The 15,512-nt window shown below is 38.4% G+C and overlaps 1 protein-coding gene across 2 annotated transcripts in view; it reads left to right on the top strand.

Annotated features, from left to right (window-relative positions):
- The window catches only part of YLPM1 (YLP motif containing 1), a 62,552-nt gene that overhangs the window by 11,152 nt on the left and 35,888 nt on the right, over positions 1-15,512 (top strand). For both annotated transcript variants that reach the window (XM_043920747.1, XM_043920748.1), the window contains exons 3-4: positions 241-420; positions 1,918-2,912. In XM_043920747.1, the coding sequence (XP_043776682.1) occupies positions 241-420; positions 1,918-2,912 (1,175 nt within the window). The remainder of the gene's footprint in view (positions 1-240; positions 421-1,917; positions 2,913-15,512) is intronic.

Here is a 15,512-nt window from a genome sequence, read left to right as displayed (position 1 = left end):
TGGGATTTGTAAATTCCTTTGTGTTAGTATTCATGATCACAGGATAAGACACTAAGATTTTAACAGAACTAAGTATTTTATCTAAAGATAGAATAGCTTTTCTCAGCCAGAGTTGCAGGGATTCTGGACTTTATGATACCATACTATTATAGCATAATACTTTATTACATATTCAGGTTTCTTGTAACTTGGTTGCTGTTTATGACTTAGAAAAAAATATATCCCCTCTTTGACCTTCAGTCTGAGGACCCGGAAGAAGACGCCAGGTTAAAGCAGTTGCAGGCTGCAGCCGCGCACTGGCAGCAGCACCAGCAGCATCGAGTTGGCTTCCAGTACCAGGGAATCATGCAGAAGCACACTCAGCTCCAGCAGATCCTGCAGCAGTACCAGCAGGTTATCCAGCATCCCCCACACATCCAGGTGAGAGCTCCCCGGGACGTGGGGGAGTTGTCCCAGGTGTTTAAGGGATTTGTTTCTCATGAAAGAGGTTTAAGTGTGACAAAGGAAAAGGATCAGATGTTCCCCCGGAGTGCCCACGTAGTTGTCACATTTGTCCCCTGTGGATTTTAAAAGATAACACACTACTACTGTCTGTAAAACTGGTAAACACTGAGGACTTAGTGTAGAGCACAGGAAGTTATATTCACTATCTTATAGTAACCTATAATGGAAAAGATTTTGAAAAAGAATGTGTGTGTATATATGTTACATACATATATATATATATGTGTATATATATATAGCCGTGCACCTGATACACAATATTGTCAATTAACTAGACTTCAGTTTAAAAAACATAGGGAATTCCCTGACAGTCCAGTGGTTAGGACTCTGAGCCTTCACTGCTGAGAGTGTAGATTCAATTCCTGGTCAGGTAACTATGCCCGCCACCCCCCCCCCCCCCCCCCCCCCAGAAAAAAACAAAATAGAAAGAACCAGAACTTCCTATGTTGCTTCAAGTTAACCTGCGTTTTGCCTAAAAAAATACAAGCAAAAATCTACCAACAAGATCAAAGCAACCACCCCAGAAAGCCTATGCAAATACATCACAAAAGATGAAGTGACTTAAATTCTTGTATGTCTTGTATCTTTGAGGTATAAACTTATGTCTATAACAGATCATTTTCAGTTATAGTATTAAAAGGATCTATAGTAATATTAAAAACTTGAAAAATACTGCTGAGATTTTATTTTATATTTGCTTTAGTGTTTAGTTGATTTTTTTTTTGAAGCATATCCTTTTATTTTTTAAAAAATTATTTATTTTTGGCTATGCTGGGTCTCTGTTGCTGTGCAGGCTTTCTCTAGTTGCAGAGGGCGGAGGCTACTCTAGTTGCGATACACGGGCTTCTCATTGCGCCGGCTTCTCTTGTTGCAGAGCACAGGCTCTAGGCGCATGGGTTTCAGCAGTTGCAGCATGAGGGCTCAGTAGTTGTGGCTCGTGGGGTCTAGAGCACGGTCTCAGTAGTTGTGGCTCGTGGGGTCTAGAGCACGGTCTCAGTAGTTGTGGCTCGTGGGGTCTAGAGCACGGTCTCAGTAGTTGTGGCTCGTGGGGTCTAGAGCACGGTCTCAGTAGTTGTGGCTCGTGGGCTTTGTTGTGGGCATATGGGGTCTTCCCTGAGCAGGGATCAAGCTCAGGTCCCCTGCGTTGGCAGGCAGATTTCTTACCCACTGCGCCACCAGGGAAGTGCAGTTGATTTTTTTTTCCGACTCTGTGATGACTTACATAATTAAGTTAAAAGGAGAAAGGCGAATGGTCACTATTGAAGGGATTTAACAAGCTTATCCTTAGCGTTCCTTAGTGTTGTGCTCCGAGTTCATAAGGCTTCAAGCGCCCTTGACTCCTTGATATTTCAGCTTAAAATTACTTCTCTCCTGTGAATGTCTTAAGAGTCATTTGCATCCCTCTGTTCGTAGACCATGTCCATAGATGTGCAGATGCGGCACTACGAGATGCAGCAGCAGCAGTTCCAACACCTCTACCAAGAATGGGAGCGGGAGTTTCAGCTGTGGGAGGAGCAGCTCCACTCCTACCCTCACAAAGATCAGCTCCAGGAGTATGAGAAGCAGTGGAAAACGTGGCAGGGACACATGAAAGCCACTCAGACCTATCTCCAGGACAAAGTCAGCGCACTTCAGAACGTGAAGAACCAGTACATGGGGAACATGTCCATGCCACCCCCGTTTGTCCCCTATTCTCAGATGCCTCCGCCCCCGCCAACGATGCCCCCGCCGGTATTGCCGCCATCGCTGCCACCGCCAGTGATGCCCCCAGCCCTGCCAACGTCAGTCCCACCACCTGGCATGCCCCCACCCGTGATGCCACCGTCTCTACCGAGCTCTGTGCCCCCACCTGTGATGCCTCCGTCTCTTTCTTCCGCGGGGCCACCGCCCGTCCTCCCCCCGCCTTCTCTGTCCTCAGCAGGGCCGCCGCCGGTCCTTCCACCGCCTTCTCTGTCTTCGACTGCACCTCCCCCTGTCATGCCCCTTGCCCCGCTGTCTTCAGCCACACCTCCTCCAGGAATCCCTCCCCCCGGAGTTCCGCAGGGGATGCCTCCTCCCTTGACAGCAGCCCCAGTTCCACCCGCCTCCAGCTCTCAGAACTCACAAGTTCCCGAGAAACCTCGACCAGCACTGCTGCCCACCCCTGTGTCTTTTGGTTCAGCCCCACCCTCAGTTTACCATCCTCCACTGCAGTCAGCCCTTGGCCCCTCAGACCAAGTGAATTCCAAAGCTCCTCTGAGCAAGTCTACTCTGCCGTACAGTTCGTTCTCATCCGAGCCAGGACTTGGGGAGTCTTCAGCTGCTCCATCTCAGCCACTCACCGCAGTCAAGGATATGCCAGGGAGGTCAGGTGGACTGCTTCCAGATCCTCCTAGAAGCAGTTACTTGGAAGGTCCAAGAGGCCCAAGGTAGGTCTGCCTTTTTATTTGGGGAGGGGGTGGGAAGTGGTGGGGGGTGGATGATGGCTGTTTTGCTGGTGTAGGTTGAGTAGGCTTTTACATTCTGTTTGTACTTTTATATACATTCCTGGTTTACAATGAATAATGTTAGTATTGTTCACTCTTTAGACATGGCATAATGAAATCTAGAAATGGCAACATACCGCCTTTCCTTGATGTCGCTGCTTTTGTCCTATATGTAGAGATTTTATTCCAGGATGAATGTAGTGGTTTTAAAGTAGTGCTTACCAATTTCTTAGTGACTTTGACTTTCAGCTTCAAAATCATATTTATTTATTGATCTTTTTTACTCTTTGTTGATTTGACAAATAAATGGATTGGTAACTTCTTTTTGTGAGATGATGTGCTAGCTGTTGCAGATAAAAATGAATAAGTGTCTAGTGAAATTTAAGGGTAAACAGGACTTTTATCCATTTGTTCAGCAAATATTTATTAAGTTTCTGCTCTGTGCTTCTAGCAGTGAATATAACATAACAGATAAAATCCCTGCCCCCATGGAACTTTTATCCTTTATATTTTCCTCTATTTAAGAGATGTTTTTCTCTTGTCTGAACCACATTTTTATTTAGAAAAGCACAAAAAATATTTACCAGTAGTTTCTAAATTTTTTCTTTTACCTTTTAAAACGGGTTAAATTTATTTTTCCAAATTTGTAGAAATATTTTTCTCCAAAGTTGGCCTAAATGATGATTTTCTTATAGAAAAACACTATCAATCAGAATTTTTTCCAGTTGGAAATTGTACTGGAAATATATACTCCTTACACAAAATTTAGACAGAATAGGAAAGTATTGAAAAAAGTAAATGTCACCTAATTCTACCATCTGGACATAATTTTTAAAATGTATGTCATAAAAAATTGAATCATACTAAGTAATATTATTTTATAACTTGATTTTTCACTTATCAGTATTGGTTAGTTTTCCATCTCAGTGTCGATGGATCTACATTACCTAAATTCAATATTTGAAAACAAAATATGTCTTTTATTTATTCCCCAAGTTTATGTTCAGAAAACAAAACTCCATCCAAAAATGAAAGCTGATTAGAGGCAATTGACATGAATTCCTCTGAGTACCAGAAGCCTTGTCAGAGGCATTGCATATGTTATCCCATGGAGTCTTCATGATAGCCTGTGAACTTGACAGGTTTATTCCTACATTTACCCTTTACAAACCAGGGCTGGAGAGGATTCGGTATCTTGCTCAGGATCGTGAAGTGGGGGAGGTGAACCCGCATCCAACAGAGGGGGCTGAGTTCAGAGGGTCCCACGAGCAAGAGTGCTAGTTAAGCACTGTGTTTAATGCTGTGATTCAGTGAAGTTCATCCTGTCAGTGATTAGAAGTGCATTTGTAGTCTTGGTTTATTTGGCATGTGTTTCATCTTGATTTGAATTCCTACTTAACTCCTGGATTGAGAGCATTACCTTTTAGATCTGGTAACTGACTTGTTGTGTGACATTCTTGTAACCTATGTCGTTCCTATACAACATAGGTTTCCTGCTCCCTTTCTTTCTGGCATACTAATGTTTTCTCTCTTCTGCCTACCAAAATCTTAATTTTGTAAATTTAGGACCTATTTTAAGTTTTTTCTTGCCTTAAGATACAGTTAATAATTTCAGCGCTACGAGGATCTTATCAATTATCTAGTGTAATTTTCCCTCTATAGCAACTCACCTTGGTGTTGCGTTTTAGTTTGTCATCCTGGGTCTTGCACGTTACCTTATTTGTTCTTCTCCGTCATCTTATGAAGTAAATGGGTAAAGGGAGCTGAGATTTGGAGAGGTTATATATAAATTGCCTCGGATGTCATAGCAAATAAATGGCTGAGATGGGGTTAGAATCTAAGGCTTTCTGATCCACTCTTAAGTCCGTTGCTCTTCCTGTGACAAGCAGTTGATGGACTCTGCTTCAGCATTGTCACTGCAATGAGCAGCACTGCCCTATACGGTGTTGACAGTTTTCTAGAGATTTTATTTCTTACATTGAGCATAAATATGTTACTTTGACTCCTGCATGTTGATTCTAGATCTGCCTGTGTGGTGCAGTACATAGTGGCTTACCCTGTTCTTCTTCAGGGTGTACATACCATTGTTTAAAGACCATCCTCTTGTCTCCACCGGCTTTACACCCATTCTGCTCTGCCATCACATAAGCTGAAGTTCTGTTCTTTTCACACTAACAATGGTTCTAGCTTTCTGCTGTAATGTTCATGGTCCCTAGCTTTCTCCTGCTTTATTGTTTATGGTCCTTTGAAGAGCTCTTGGTTTGTCAGTCTGCTTCAGAATGAACACGTACTTCAGATGGAGCAGACCATAGGCTTGTTACTGACTTTGACATAAAGAATGTACTTATATAGCTGAACATACTGCTTTTTTTGGTGGGGGTTCAGTACTCTCATGGTGTTGACTCGTGTTGCGCGAAAAATCAGTTTGGCCTCCTAGGTCTTTTTCATCTTACTATTATTAAACCAGTTCTCTCTCACCCTGAACTTGTACAGTTTTTTTGTCTTTTTTCTTTTTCTTTTCTTTTTCCAAGACTTTACATTTTGTCTAGTTAGGTTTGGGCCTGCATTCCAGTCTGCTGAAATCCTGGTGAATGGAGGTTACATTGCTTTTAGGTATGAGATACCCTTTCCCAGCTCTTTTCCACCTGCAGCTTTGATAAGAATGGCATTTTTTGTCCCTGAATTAGATGCTGCTCACATTTTTTACCTTAATCCTGCTCACAGTTTTCTGAAAAATCTGGATTTAGACTGCTTTTTAAAAACTGAAGGTTTACAAGAAGTCGAGTAACATAACTACATTATATGTAAATAGCATACCACATTGTTGAGCATCTGAGGCAGCTTTTTGAAGCTGTATATATGTGTATGTATCATTGAATTCACCAGGTCTTGTAGAAGACTACCCCTGCTCCAGTAAACTGTCATGTTAGTAGATGTTGGTTTCCAAGAGTCTTTTAGTTTCAGTAATAAAACTTTTTTATTGAAGAGTAACATACAGAGATCATATGTACAAAATCATAAGTGTATACCTTAGTAAATTTTCACGAATAGCTAGGCCCTACTCAAATCAAGAAATAGAAATTAAAAAAAAAAAAAGAAATAGAAATTAATGGTGTCTGATGCAGTCTCAAAAACAATAGAATGATCTCTCTTCGTTTCCAAGGCAAATCATTCACTATCATGGTAATACAAGTCTGTGCCCCAACCAGTAATGCTGAAGGAGCTGAAGTTGAACAGTTCTATGAAGACCTACAAGACCTTCTAGAACTAACACCCCAAAAAGATGTCCTTTTCATTATAGGGGATTGGAATGGAAAAGTAGGAAGTCAAGAAACACCTGGAGTAACAGGCAAATTTGGCCTTGGAGTACAGAATGAAGCAGGGCAAAGGCTAATAGAGTTTTGCTAAGTGAACGCGCTGGTCATAGCAAACACTTCTTCCAACAACAAGAGAAGACTCTACACATGGACATCACCAGATGGTCAATACCAAAATCAGATTGATAGTATTGTTTGCAGCCAAAGATGGAGAAGCTCTATACAGTCAGCAAAAACAAGACCGGGAGCTGATTGTGACTCATATCATGAATTTCTTATTGCCAAATTCAGATGTAAATTGAAGAAAGTAGGGAAAACCACTAGACCATTCAGATATGACCTAAATCAAATCCTTTACGATTATACACTAGAAGTGAGAAATAGATTCAAGGGATTAGATCTGATAGACAGAGTGCCTGAACTATGGATGGAGGTTTGTGACACTGTACAGGAGACAGGGATCAAGACCATCCCCTAGAAAAAGAAATGCAAAAAAGCAAAATGGCTGTCTGAGGAGGCCTTACAAATAGCTGTGAAAAGAAGAGAAGCAAAAAGCAAAGGAGAAAAGGAAAGCTATACCCCTTTGAATGCAAATTCCAAAGAATAGTAGTGAGAGATAAGAAAGCCTTCCTCAGTGATCAGTGCAAAGAAATAGAGGAAAACAATAGAATGGGAAAGACTAGAGATCTCTTCAAGAAAATTAGAGATACCAAGGGAACTTTTCATGCAAAGATGGGCTCAATAAAGGACAGAGATGGTATGGACCTAACAAAAACAGAAGATAGTAAGAAGAGGTGGCAAGAATACACAGAACTATACAAAAAAGATCTTCACAACCCAGATAATCACAATGATATGATCACTCACCTAGAGCCAGACATCCTGGAATGCAAAGTCAAGTGGGCCTTAGGAAGCATCACTGTGAACAAAGCTGGTGGAGGTGATGGAATTCCAGTTGAGCTATTTCAAATCCTAAAAGATGATACTATGAAAGTGCTGCACTCAATATGCCAGCAAATTTGGAAAACTCAGCAGTGGCCACAGGACTGGAAAAGGTCAGTTTTCATTCCAGTCCCAAAGAAAGGCAATGCCAAGGAATGCTCCAACTACTGCACAATTGCACTCATCTCACACGCTAGTAAAGTAATGCTCAAAATTCTCCAAGCCAGGCTTCAACAGTATGTGAACCGTGAACTTCCAGATGTTCAAGCTGGTTTTAGAAAAGGCAGAGGAACCAGAGATCAAATTGCCAGCATTCGTTGGATTATTGAAAAAGCAAGAAAATCCCAGAAAAACATCTATTTCTGTGTATTGACTATGCCAAAGCCTTTGACTGTGTGGCTCACCGTAAACTGTGGAAAATTCTTAGAGAGATGGGAATACCAGACCACCTGACCTGCCTCTTGAGAAACCTGTATGCAGGTCAGGAAGCAAGAGTTAGAACTGGACATGGAACAACAGACTTGTTCCAAATAGGAAAAGGAGTACTTTAAGGCTGTATATTGTCAGTCTGCTTATTTAACTTATATGCAGAGTACATCACGAGAAATGCTGGGCTGGAGGAAGCACAAGCTGGAATCAAGATTGCCAGGAGAAATATCAATAACCTCAGATATGCAGATGACACCACCCTTATGGCAGAAAGTGAAGAAGAACCAAGATCCTCTTGATGAAAGTGAAAGAGGAGAGTGAAAAAGTTGGCTTAAAACTCAACATTCAGAAAACTAAGATCATGGCATCTGGTTCCATCACTTCATGGCAAGTAGATGGGGAAATGGTGGAAACAGTGACAGACTTGATTTTTTGGAGCTCCAAAATCACTGCAGATGGTGACTGCAGCCATGAAATTAAAAGACACTTACTCCTTGGAAGGAAAGTTATGACCAACCTAGGTAGCATATTAAAAAGTAGAGACATTACTTTGCCAACAAAGGTCCGTCTAGTCAAGGCTATGGTTCTTCAGTAGTCATGTATGGATGTGAGAGTTGGGCTATAATGAAAGCTGAGCTTTCATTATAATGAAAGCAATGAAATTGATGCTTTTGAACCGTGGTGTTGGAGAAGACTCCTGAGAGTCCCTTGGACTGCAAGGAGATCCAACCAGTCCATCCTAAAGGAGATCAGTCCTGGGTGTTCATTGGAAGGACTGATGCTGAAGCTGAAACTCCAGTACTTTGGCCACCTGATGTGAAGTGACTCATTTGAAAAGACCCTGATGCTGGGAAAGATTGAGGGCAGGAGGAGAAGGGGACGACAGGATGAGATGGTTGGGTGGCATCGCTGACTCAATGGACATGAGTTTGAGTAAACTCCCAGGAGTTGTTGATGGACAGGGAAGCCTGGCATGCTGCAATCAATGCGGTTGCAAAGAGTCGGACATGACTGAGCGTCTGAACTGAACTGACAAGTCTTTCTCATGCCCCTTCCCATTTTTCCTTATCCCAAGGTAACCACTATACCAACTTTTTACGTGAATGGTTATTTTTGCCTATTTCTGAATTTTGTATTTTGGTAAATGGACTCATGCTGTATGTACTTTTTAAAGTCTGGCGCCTTTTCCTTGACATTATATTGTTGTGAGATTCGTCGGTGGTGGTCATCCTCGTTCCTGTACGGGGTTTTATTGTGTGAATATACCACAGTGTGTTCATCCATTCTAATTTGATGGTCATTTGAGTTTTCTGGCATAACACTGCATTGTGCCTTTGGTGCTATATATGTCCCTTTAGATACACACGTGTGTATGTGTGCATGTGTGTTTGTACTTAATGTTGTTTAGATGTGTACACCAAGGATTAGAATTGCTTTGTCATAGGAGTATGAATAATATTCTACTTTGGTAAATATGGTCAGTTGTCCAAAGTGGTTGTGTCAGTTTATACTCTCATCATCAGTGTTTCTGTACTGCAATTTTTTTATACCCTCCTCAACACTTGGTATTATTGAACTTTAAAATTTATCAGTCTTGGTGGGTGTCTAGTGATACTGTAATATGGATTTAATTTATATTTCCCTGATGATAAATGAAATTGACTTCTATTTGATTATCATTCAGTTGGATTTCCTCTTGTGAAACACTGGTTCAAGTCTTTTCCCTATTTTTCTGTTGGGTTGTTTTTTTTCTTACTGGTTTGTAGGAGTTCTTTATATAGACTAGATATCAGTTCTTTGTATATCCTATGTCTAAATTGTCTTGACTATTTCTCACTCTGCAGCACTTTTTGCATTCTTAACCTTCAGATAAGAAAAGTACTACTACTAGAAAAGTACTAGTCTTCACTATACCATTTAGATGGTCCAGTGGAACCTTTTTATTTTTTTTAATTTAAAAATAACTCTATAAATAACTTACAGAAGTAAGAATAAAGGGATAAGGAAAACAACTTACTAGAAATTTTAATAAAACTTTAAAAGGCTAAAAATTCTTGCATCCAGTAAATTTTGGCACACAGACATTATAGAAGATGAAATAATTCTGTCCTGTATTCTTTTAGCAAAGCAAAATGGTCTAGGTTCTTGCCAAAGATATATGAGGAAGTCTTTTTCTGTTTAATAGCTGGATGACAATGCCATATTTCCTTTCTGTCCTTAGAAATATATTGTTCACTCATCCTCTCTTGAGTTGGAGAATATTCATCTAGAATATTGTCATCTAAGGACTCTTAAGAGATTGGCTTGTATGATTAATTTCACATTTTTATTAGAACCTAGAGTATAGCTGTCTCTGCATTTATCTTTAATTCATCTAATAATTTTGACACAACTTTCTCTGACACTTTTCTTTGTCAGGATATGAAAATTTCTCAATTCTCAATTGTGCTCAATGAAGCCTAAAAGCAGACAGCAGTATTTTGGGCAATACAGGAGGGGTGACAGCTTATTTCACAATTCCATCATTCTTTTGTTGTCTTCATATTTTAACCTTTAACATAGTTGGAGGTAATTGATAAGTAATGATGAATAATAATGAATTCTAGGATTAGAAAATCACAAAATATTTCATTATATAGGAAAAAAAGTCACTGAAGATCCCATAATATATCTTAGATTTATGAAAGAATTCAGTGGACCTATATGGTAATTGCAAGATAAGCTTTGTTCTGTTTTTCAAAAGGTGAATTTTCTCTCTGTTCTTAGGAAGGCCTGTAAGAGATAAAGTCATGAACTATCAATCCTTAAAAACTGAACTGTTTAAAAAAAATTTAAAAACTAAAATTGGATCCAGTGAGCTGAAATGAACCCTAAGAGTTAATGGTATCTTTTGATTAATAGATATTCTTGGTTTTTTAATTTAGTAGTCTAATTTACTGATCTTTTCTTTATGATTTGTGCTTTTTCATGTCTTGTTTAAGAAATCTTTGCTTACTCCAAGGTCATAAATACGTTATTATCTTTTGTCTTTTATTGTTTTACTTTTTATTTTAAAACCAACGATCCATATAGTTTTTTTTTTTTGGTTACCATATGGTATGAGGCAGGGTATAAATTTCATTGTGTTCCATATGGCTATCAAGTTGACACCAGTACCATCTATTGAAAACAAGCATCTTTTTCTTACTACTTTGCAGTGTCTCCTTCATCATAAGTGAATATATGTGTGGGTTTGTCTGCGGACTCTTTCTTTGGTTTGTCTGTCTGTCCTTCCACCAGTGTCATACAGTTTTAATTTCTATAGCTTCATAATGAATCCTGATCTCTCTTAGTGTAAGTCCTCCAATTCTGTGTTTCTAGATCAGGGGTGACCAAACTGTTTCTGTAAAGGGCCGGATGGTTTAGGCTTTGTGGTCCATATTTAGTCTCTTTCAAACATTTTTCTTTGTTCCTTTCATTAGCCTATGAAATATTTTAAAAATTACTCTTAACTGGGTTTGACGCATGGGCCATAGCTTGCTGACCCCTGATCTAGATTATCTTGACTATGCTTGGTCCTTTGTATTTCCCCTATAATATAAGTAGCTTGTCACTTAAAAAAAAAAAAAAAAACTGCTGGAATTTTGATGAACATCGTATAGATTCTATTGATGATATTGAGGAAGAACTGACATTTTTATAATATCAAGATTTCTGATCAGTTTTACCCACTTGTGGTTAGTTTTAGGATTGGAATTATGACCTCTTCCATTCTGTAGCTGTCTTACTAGGATTAGCAAGGGTCTATTAATACCATACTTTTTCTTAATGCTTCCATTTTTCATGGCTGTTTCTGTCTATAATGTTTACTTCTCTTTGGAATTTTGATTTTAAAATCTTAGTTATACATATTAGAAAATGATATTTCACGTGAAAACCAAAAGGGCAGGCATTCAATTCCAGAATTTAGCATCTTGTGATTTCCATGATCTGCTGATGTGAGTATGTTTATATTAATATTGTGATAATCAGACATTATTATCTTGTTTAAGGGTATTTATATTTCTATATCCCTCTTAAGTTTTTGTACCCAATTTGGATTGTATTTTTTGTATCACATTTTGAAATTTTTGTTCCTAGTTCTAATGGTCTCATGCCTAGTTTTAGGCATGAGTTTAATGTTTACAGTAAATATTGAATGACATAGAGAGATGCTTACAAATGAAGCTAAGAGGGAAAAAAACAGGATTAAATTTATCTTTTAGAAGTTTCTGAAATACCTAACTATACAAGCAAAAATTTTCAAAATATTTAAACACCAGATGTTTGTCTATTTTTCATTTCATCTAGCCAGTGTACAATGCGTGTGTTTTGTGTGATTGTATTGAGCAAATGTATACTATGTTTGTACTTTATTTCCAATACGTTTTTATATGTTAAAAAGGTCATAGTATTTCATTGTGTTGATGTGAAGATGGCTTATTTTTGTATGTATGTTTAATATGAGTAACTTTTAATGCATTTATTCCAAGGGCCGAAAAGGTCTTTACTTTATAAATCGAAAAGGTTTTGATAGTTTGACATTTTGTAACATCCTTCAACTTTGAAAAATTTCAAGTGCAGTATTGATAACTATTAGTGGTTGCCATTTGTATGTAGTGTTGAAAGTATATTTCAGTTGGTTTAACATATTTCTGACCACCAAAATAAAAATAAAATGATGATCCTTGGCTGCTGGTCAGCAATTTTATGTGAAAGCAAAACACCCTCCCCTTTCATGGACACTGTATTATATATGCAGGCATGAGGTTTACAGAAGTGATTTCATTACCTTTTACAGCTTTTCTACCTTGTTCATTTCTTTATCTTCACACCTTTTAGTGCTTCCTGCTTCCTTTATCCTTTCCTCTGGCCTTTGCACGTGCTCTGCACTTTGTTCGTAATCCCTTGTCTGTCGTCTTTTGCTTTATCGATTCCTATTTTTTCTGCCCTGGGGATGGGACTTCTGCAGTTAATGTGTTGAGAACCTTCAGTGAGTCAGACTTTGGGAATACTTCAGTGAGCGAGACCAACATGCCCCACATTTATCAAATTCTGTTCTGATTGTTGATTTACTTGTCTCATTCTTCTTATGGACTCTGAACTCCTTGCAGTTAGGTATCAATTTATTTACAGCACTAACACAATACTTGACAATTAGTAGGTGTTCAATAAATGTTGCATATGCCAAATATCTCAGTTATGGGTAAAATACTTAGGGCATTCACAGATTAGTTAGAAAGTAGTTCATTCATATTCTTAAGTTGATTATAATACTACCTAACATATTAAAGAATGTTCTTATACTGATTTGTATATTGTGTATAGGCTTCTCTTACCAGTGATAGGAACTAATAATTCCTGGATTGAATACAGAACAGATGATTTTACACCTTTTTAATGGCCTAACATGTTATTCTAGGCACTTTAATAAATTAATGAATGTAACTTCAAGAAAAGGAACCAAATCATCACAAAGCCTGAAATGGCATCCTTTTTTCCTTCATAAATATGTGGTCTCTGTCCTTAGCATTGAGACATACTGTTTTTTGGCTGGGCCATGCGGCTTGTGGGATATTAGTTCCCTGACCAGGAATCAAAGTGGAAATGTGGCATCCTAACCTGGGCTTCCCTGCGGTGCACCTCTGACAAGCATTTGGTCAGCTCCTTTCCCCTTCGTCCAACCACAGCTGTGTCAAGCCTTCACTATTTTGCATAGATATTCTGTGCTAATGCTGCCTTCTCTGTCTCAGCAAACATTGTTTCTCCTTGTATCCTTAATTTTGCTCCCTGCCCCAGAGAGAGAATCAAGGCTTTCAGGCCCATTGAAACTTTCTTCTCTGCCTTACCACTACTTAAGTTGCAATCCTCATTGTTCTTGTGGTCTCAGAAGAAGCCCTTTTCCTGGTTAAAGCTTACACTCTTTGTGTGTCTGTTAAAGAAATACATTTTTAATCAAAATGATACATACATATGATTTTCTTAAAAATCAAGAGAAATAACTGCCCACTGCTCCAAACCACCCTCGATGTGTTTAGATGCTAACAACAGCTTCTAATTCTTCAGCTGTTTCTTTTGGTAATTACCTCATATTACTAAAGAATGTGCTGTTCCTTTTGTCATTTATACATTTTATTTATTTATTTTTCCTGTCCCTTCCCACCCCCCCCTTTTTTTTTTCATTTATACATTTTATTATTTTTTTTTTCATTTATACATTTTAGATACTACTTATTTACTTCCTGTTCTGATAGGTAAAATTTAGTTCTGTAACCCCATCTGCCCAACATATTTATATCATTGTTTTTAAATAAATCAGTAAGTAATGTTGTTCATAGAGGTAAGCAGTATACTGTGATTACGTTTTCTTTAGTGTAATAACCTTTTCTTTTTTTTTTTTTTAAGAATTTCCAGTTGCTGTTCTTCTTGCAACATCTTTAAAATAATCCTGTTAACTCCAGTCCCAAAAGCACATCTTTTTCTCTTGAGATCTCTCTCCCAAATTCGTGCCATCCTCTTGCTTTTACCTGGGTTGGTTGGCTGCTTTGAAGATCTGTCATGTGGCTGTTATTCCATCATTTCCTTTGACTCTTATTCTAGATTGGATTCACGGTTTTTGAGTCTTATGGCTTTCTGTTTGTGGTTTAGTGCCTCCTTTTCCTGGAGTGCTTGTTCAATTAACTAAAAAATTGTGGGTTGGAAGTAAGTTCCCTGAACTCTTGTATGCCTGAAAATGTTTTAATCTAACCTCACACTTGATTAATAATTTGAGTATATAATTTGAAGTTGAATATATTTTATTATAATTTATTTAAACTAAAAAACAAAAGAAAATAAAAAGTTTACCCATTTCTCCCACCACCCACACCCCACCTCTGGCAACTATCAATGTGTTCTCTGTATCTAAGAGCTTCGTTTTTTAATTAATTAAATTTGTTTTCTAAGATTCCACATCTAAGAGAGGTCATATTTAACTTAGTTAGCATAATTCCCTGGTGGTCCATTTATATTGTCACAAATGGCAAGATTTTATTCTTGTAACATTCCATCCAGTATATGCTGCATCTTCTTTGTTCATTCATTCATCAGTGGACACATAAGTTGTTTCCATATCTTGGCTGTTGTAAGTAATGCTGCAGTGAACATGGTGGGGGGCCGGAGGGCATGTATCTTTTTGAGTTAGTTTTTTTGTTTTCTTCTCCAATAAATACCCAGAAATGGAATTGCTGGGTCATATGATAATTCTATTTTTAGGTTTTTGAAGAGCCTCCATACTGTTTTCCATAGCAGCTACACCAGTCTGCATTCCCACCAACAGTGCACAAGGGTTCCCTTTTCTCTGTATCCTTACCAATACTTGTTATTTCTAGTCTTCTTGACAATAGCCTTTCTAACAAGTGTGAAGTAGCATCTCATTGTGGTTTTGATTTGCATTTCTGTTAATGGTATAGGGCATCTTTTCATGTACCTCTTGGCCATCTGTGTGTCTGCTTTGGAAAAATGTCTGTTTAGATCTTCTGCTCATTTTAAAATCAGGTAAAAAAATAAATAAATAAAAATAAAAAAAATAAATAAAATCAGGTTGTCTCATATTTTGCTATTGAGTTGTATGAGTTCTTTTTATATTTTGGAATTAACCCCTTATCAGATACATGAACTTGCTCAGTCGTGTCCGACTCTTCGTGATTCCATGAACTGTAGTCTGTCAGGCTCCTCCATCCATGGAATTTCCCAGGCAAGAATACTGGAGTGGGTTGCCATTTCCTTCTCTAGGGGATCTTCCAGACCAGGGGATCGAACCCAAATCTCCCACTTTGCAGGCAGACTCTTTACCAGC

This window comes from Cervus elaphus, chromosome 12 (genome assembly GCF_910594005.1).
Source record: "Cervus elaphus chromosome 12, mCerEla1.1, whole genome shotgun sequence".
Lineage (NCBI taxonomy): Eukaryota > Metazoa > Chordata > Mammalia > Artiodactyla > Cervidae > Cervus > Cervus elaphus.
This window is presented reverse-complemented; position numbering and strand designations above follow the sequence as displayed.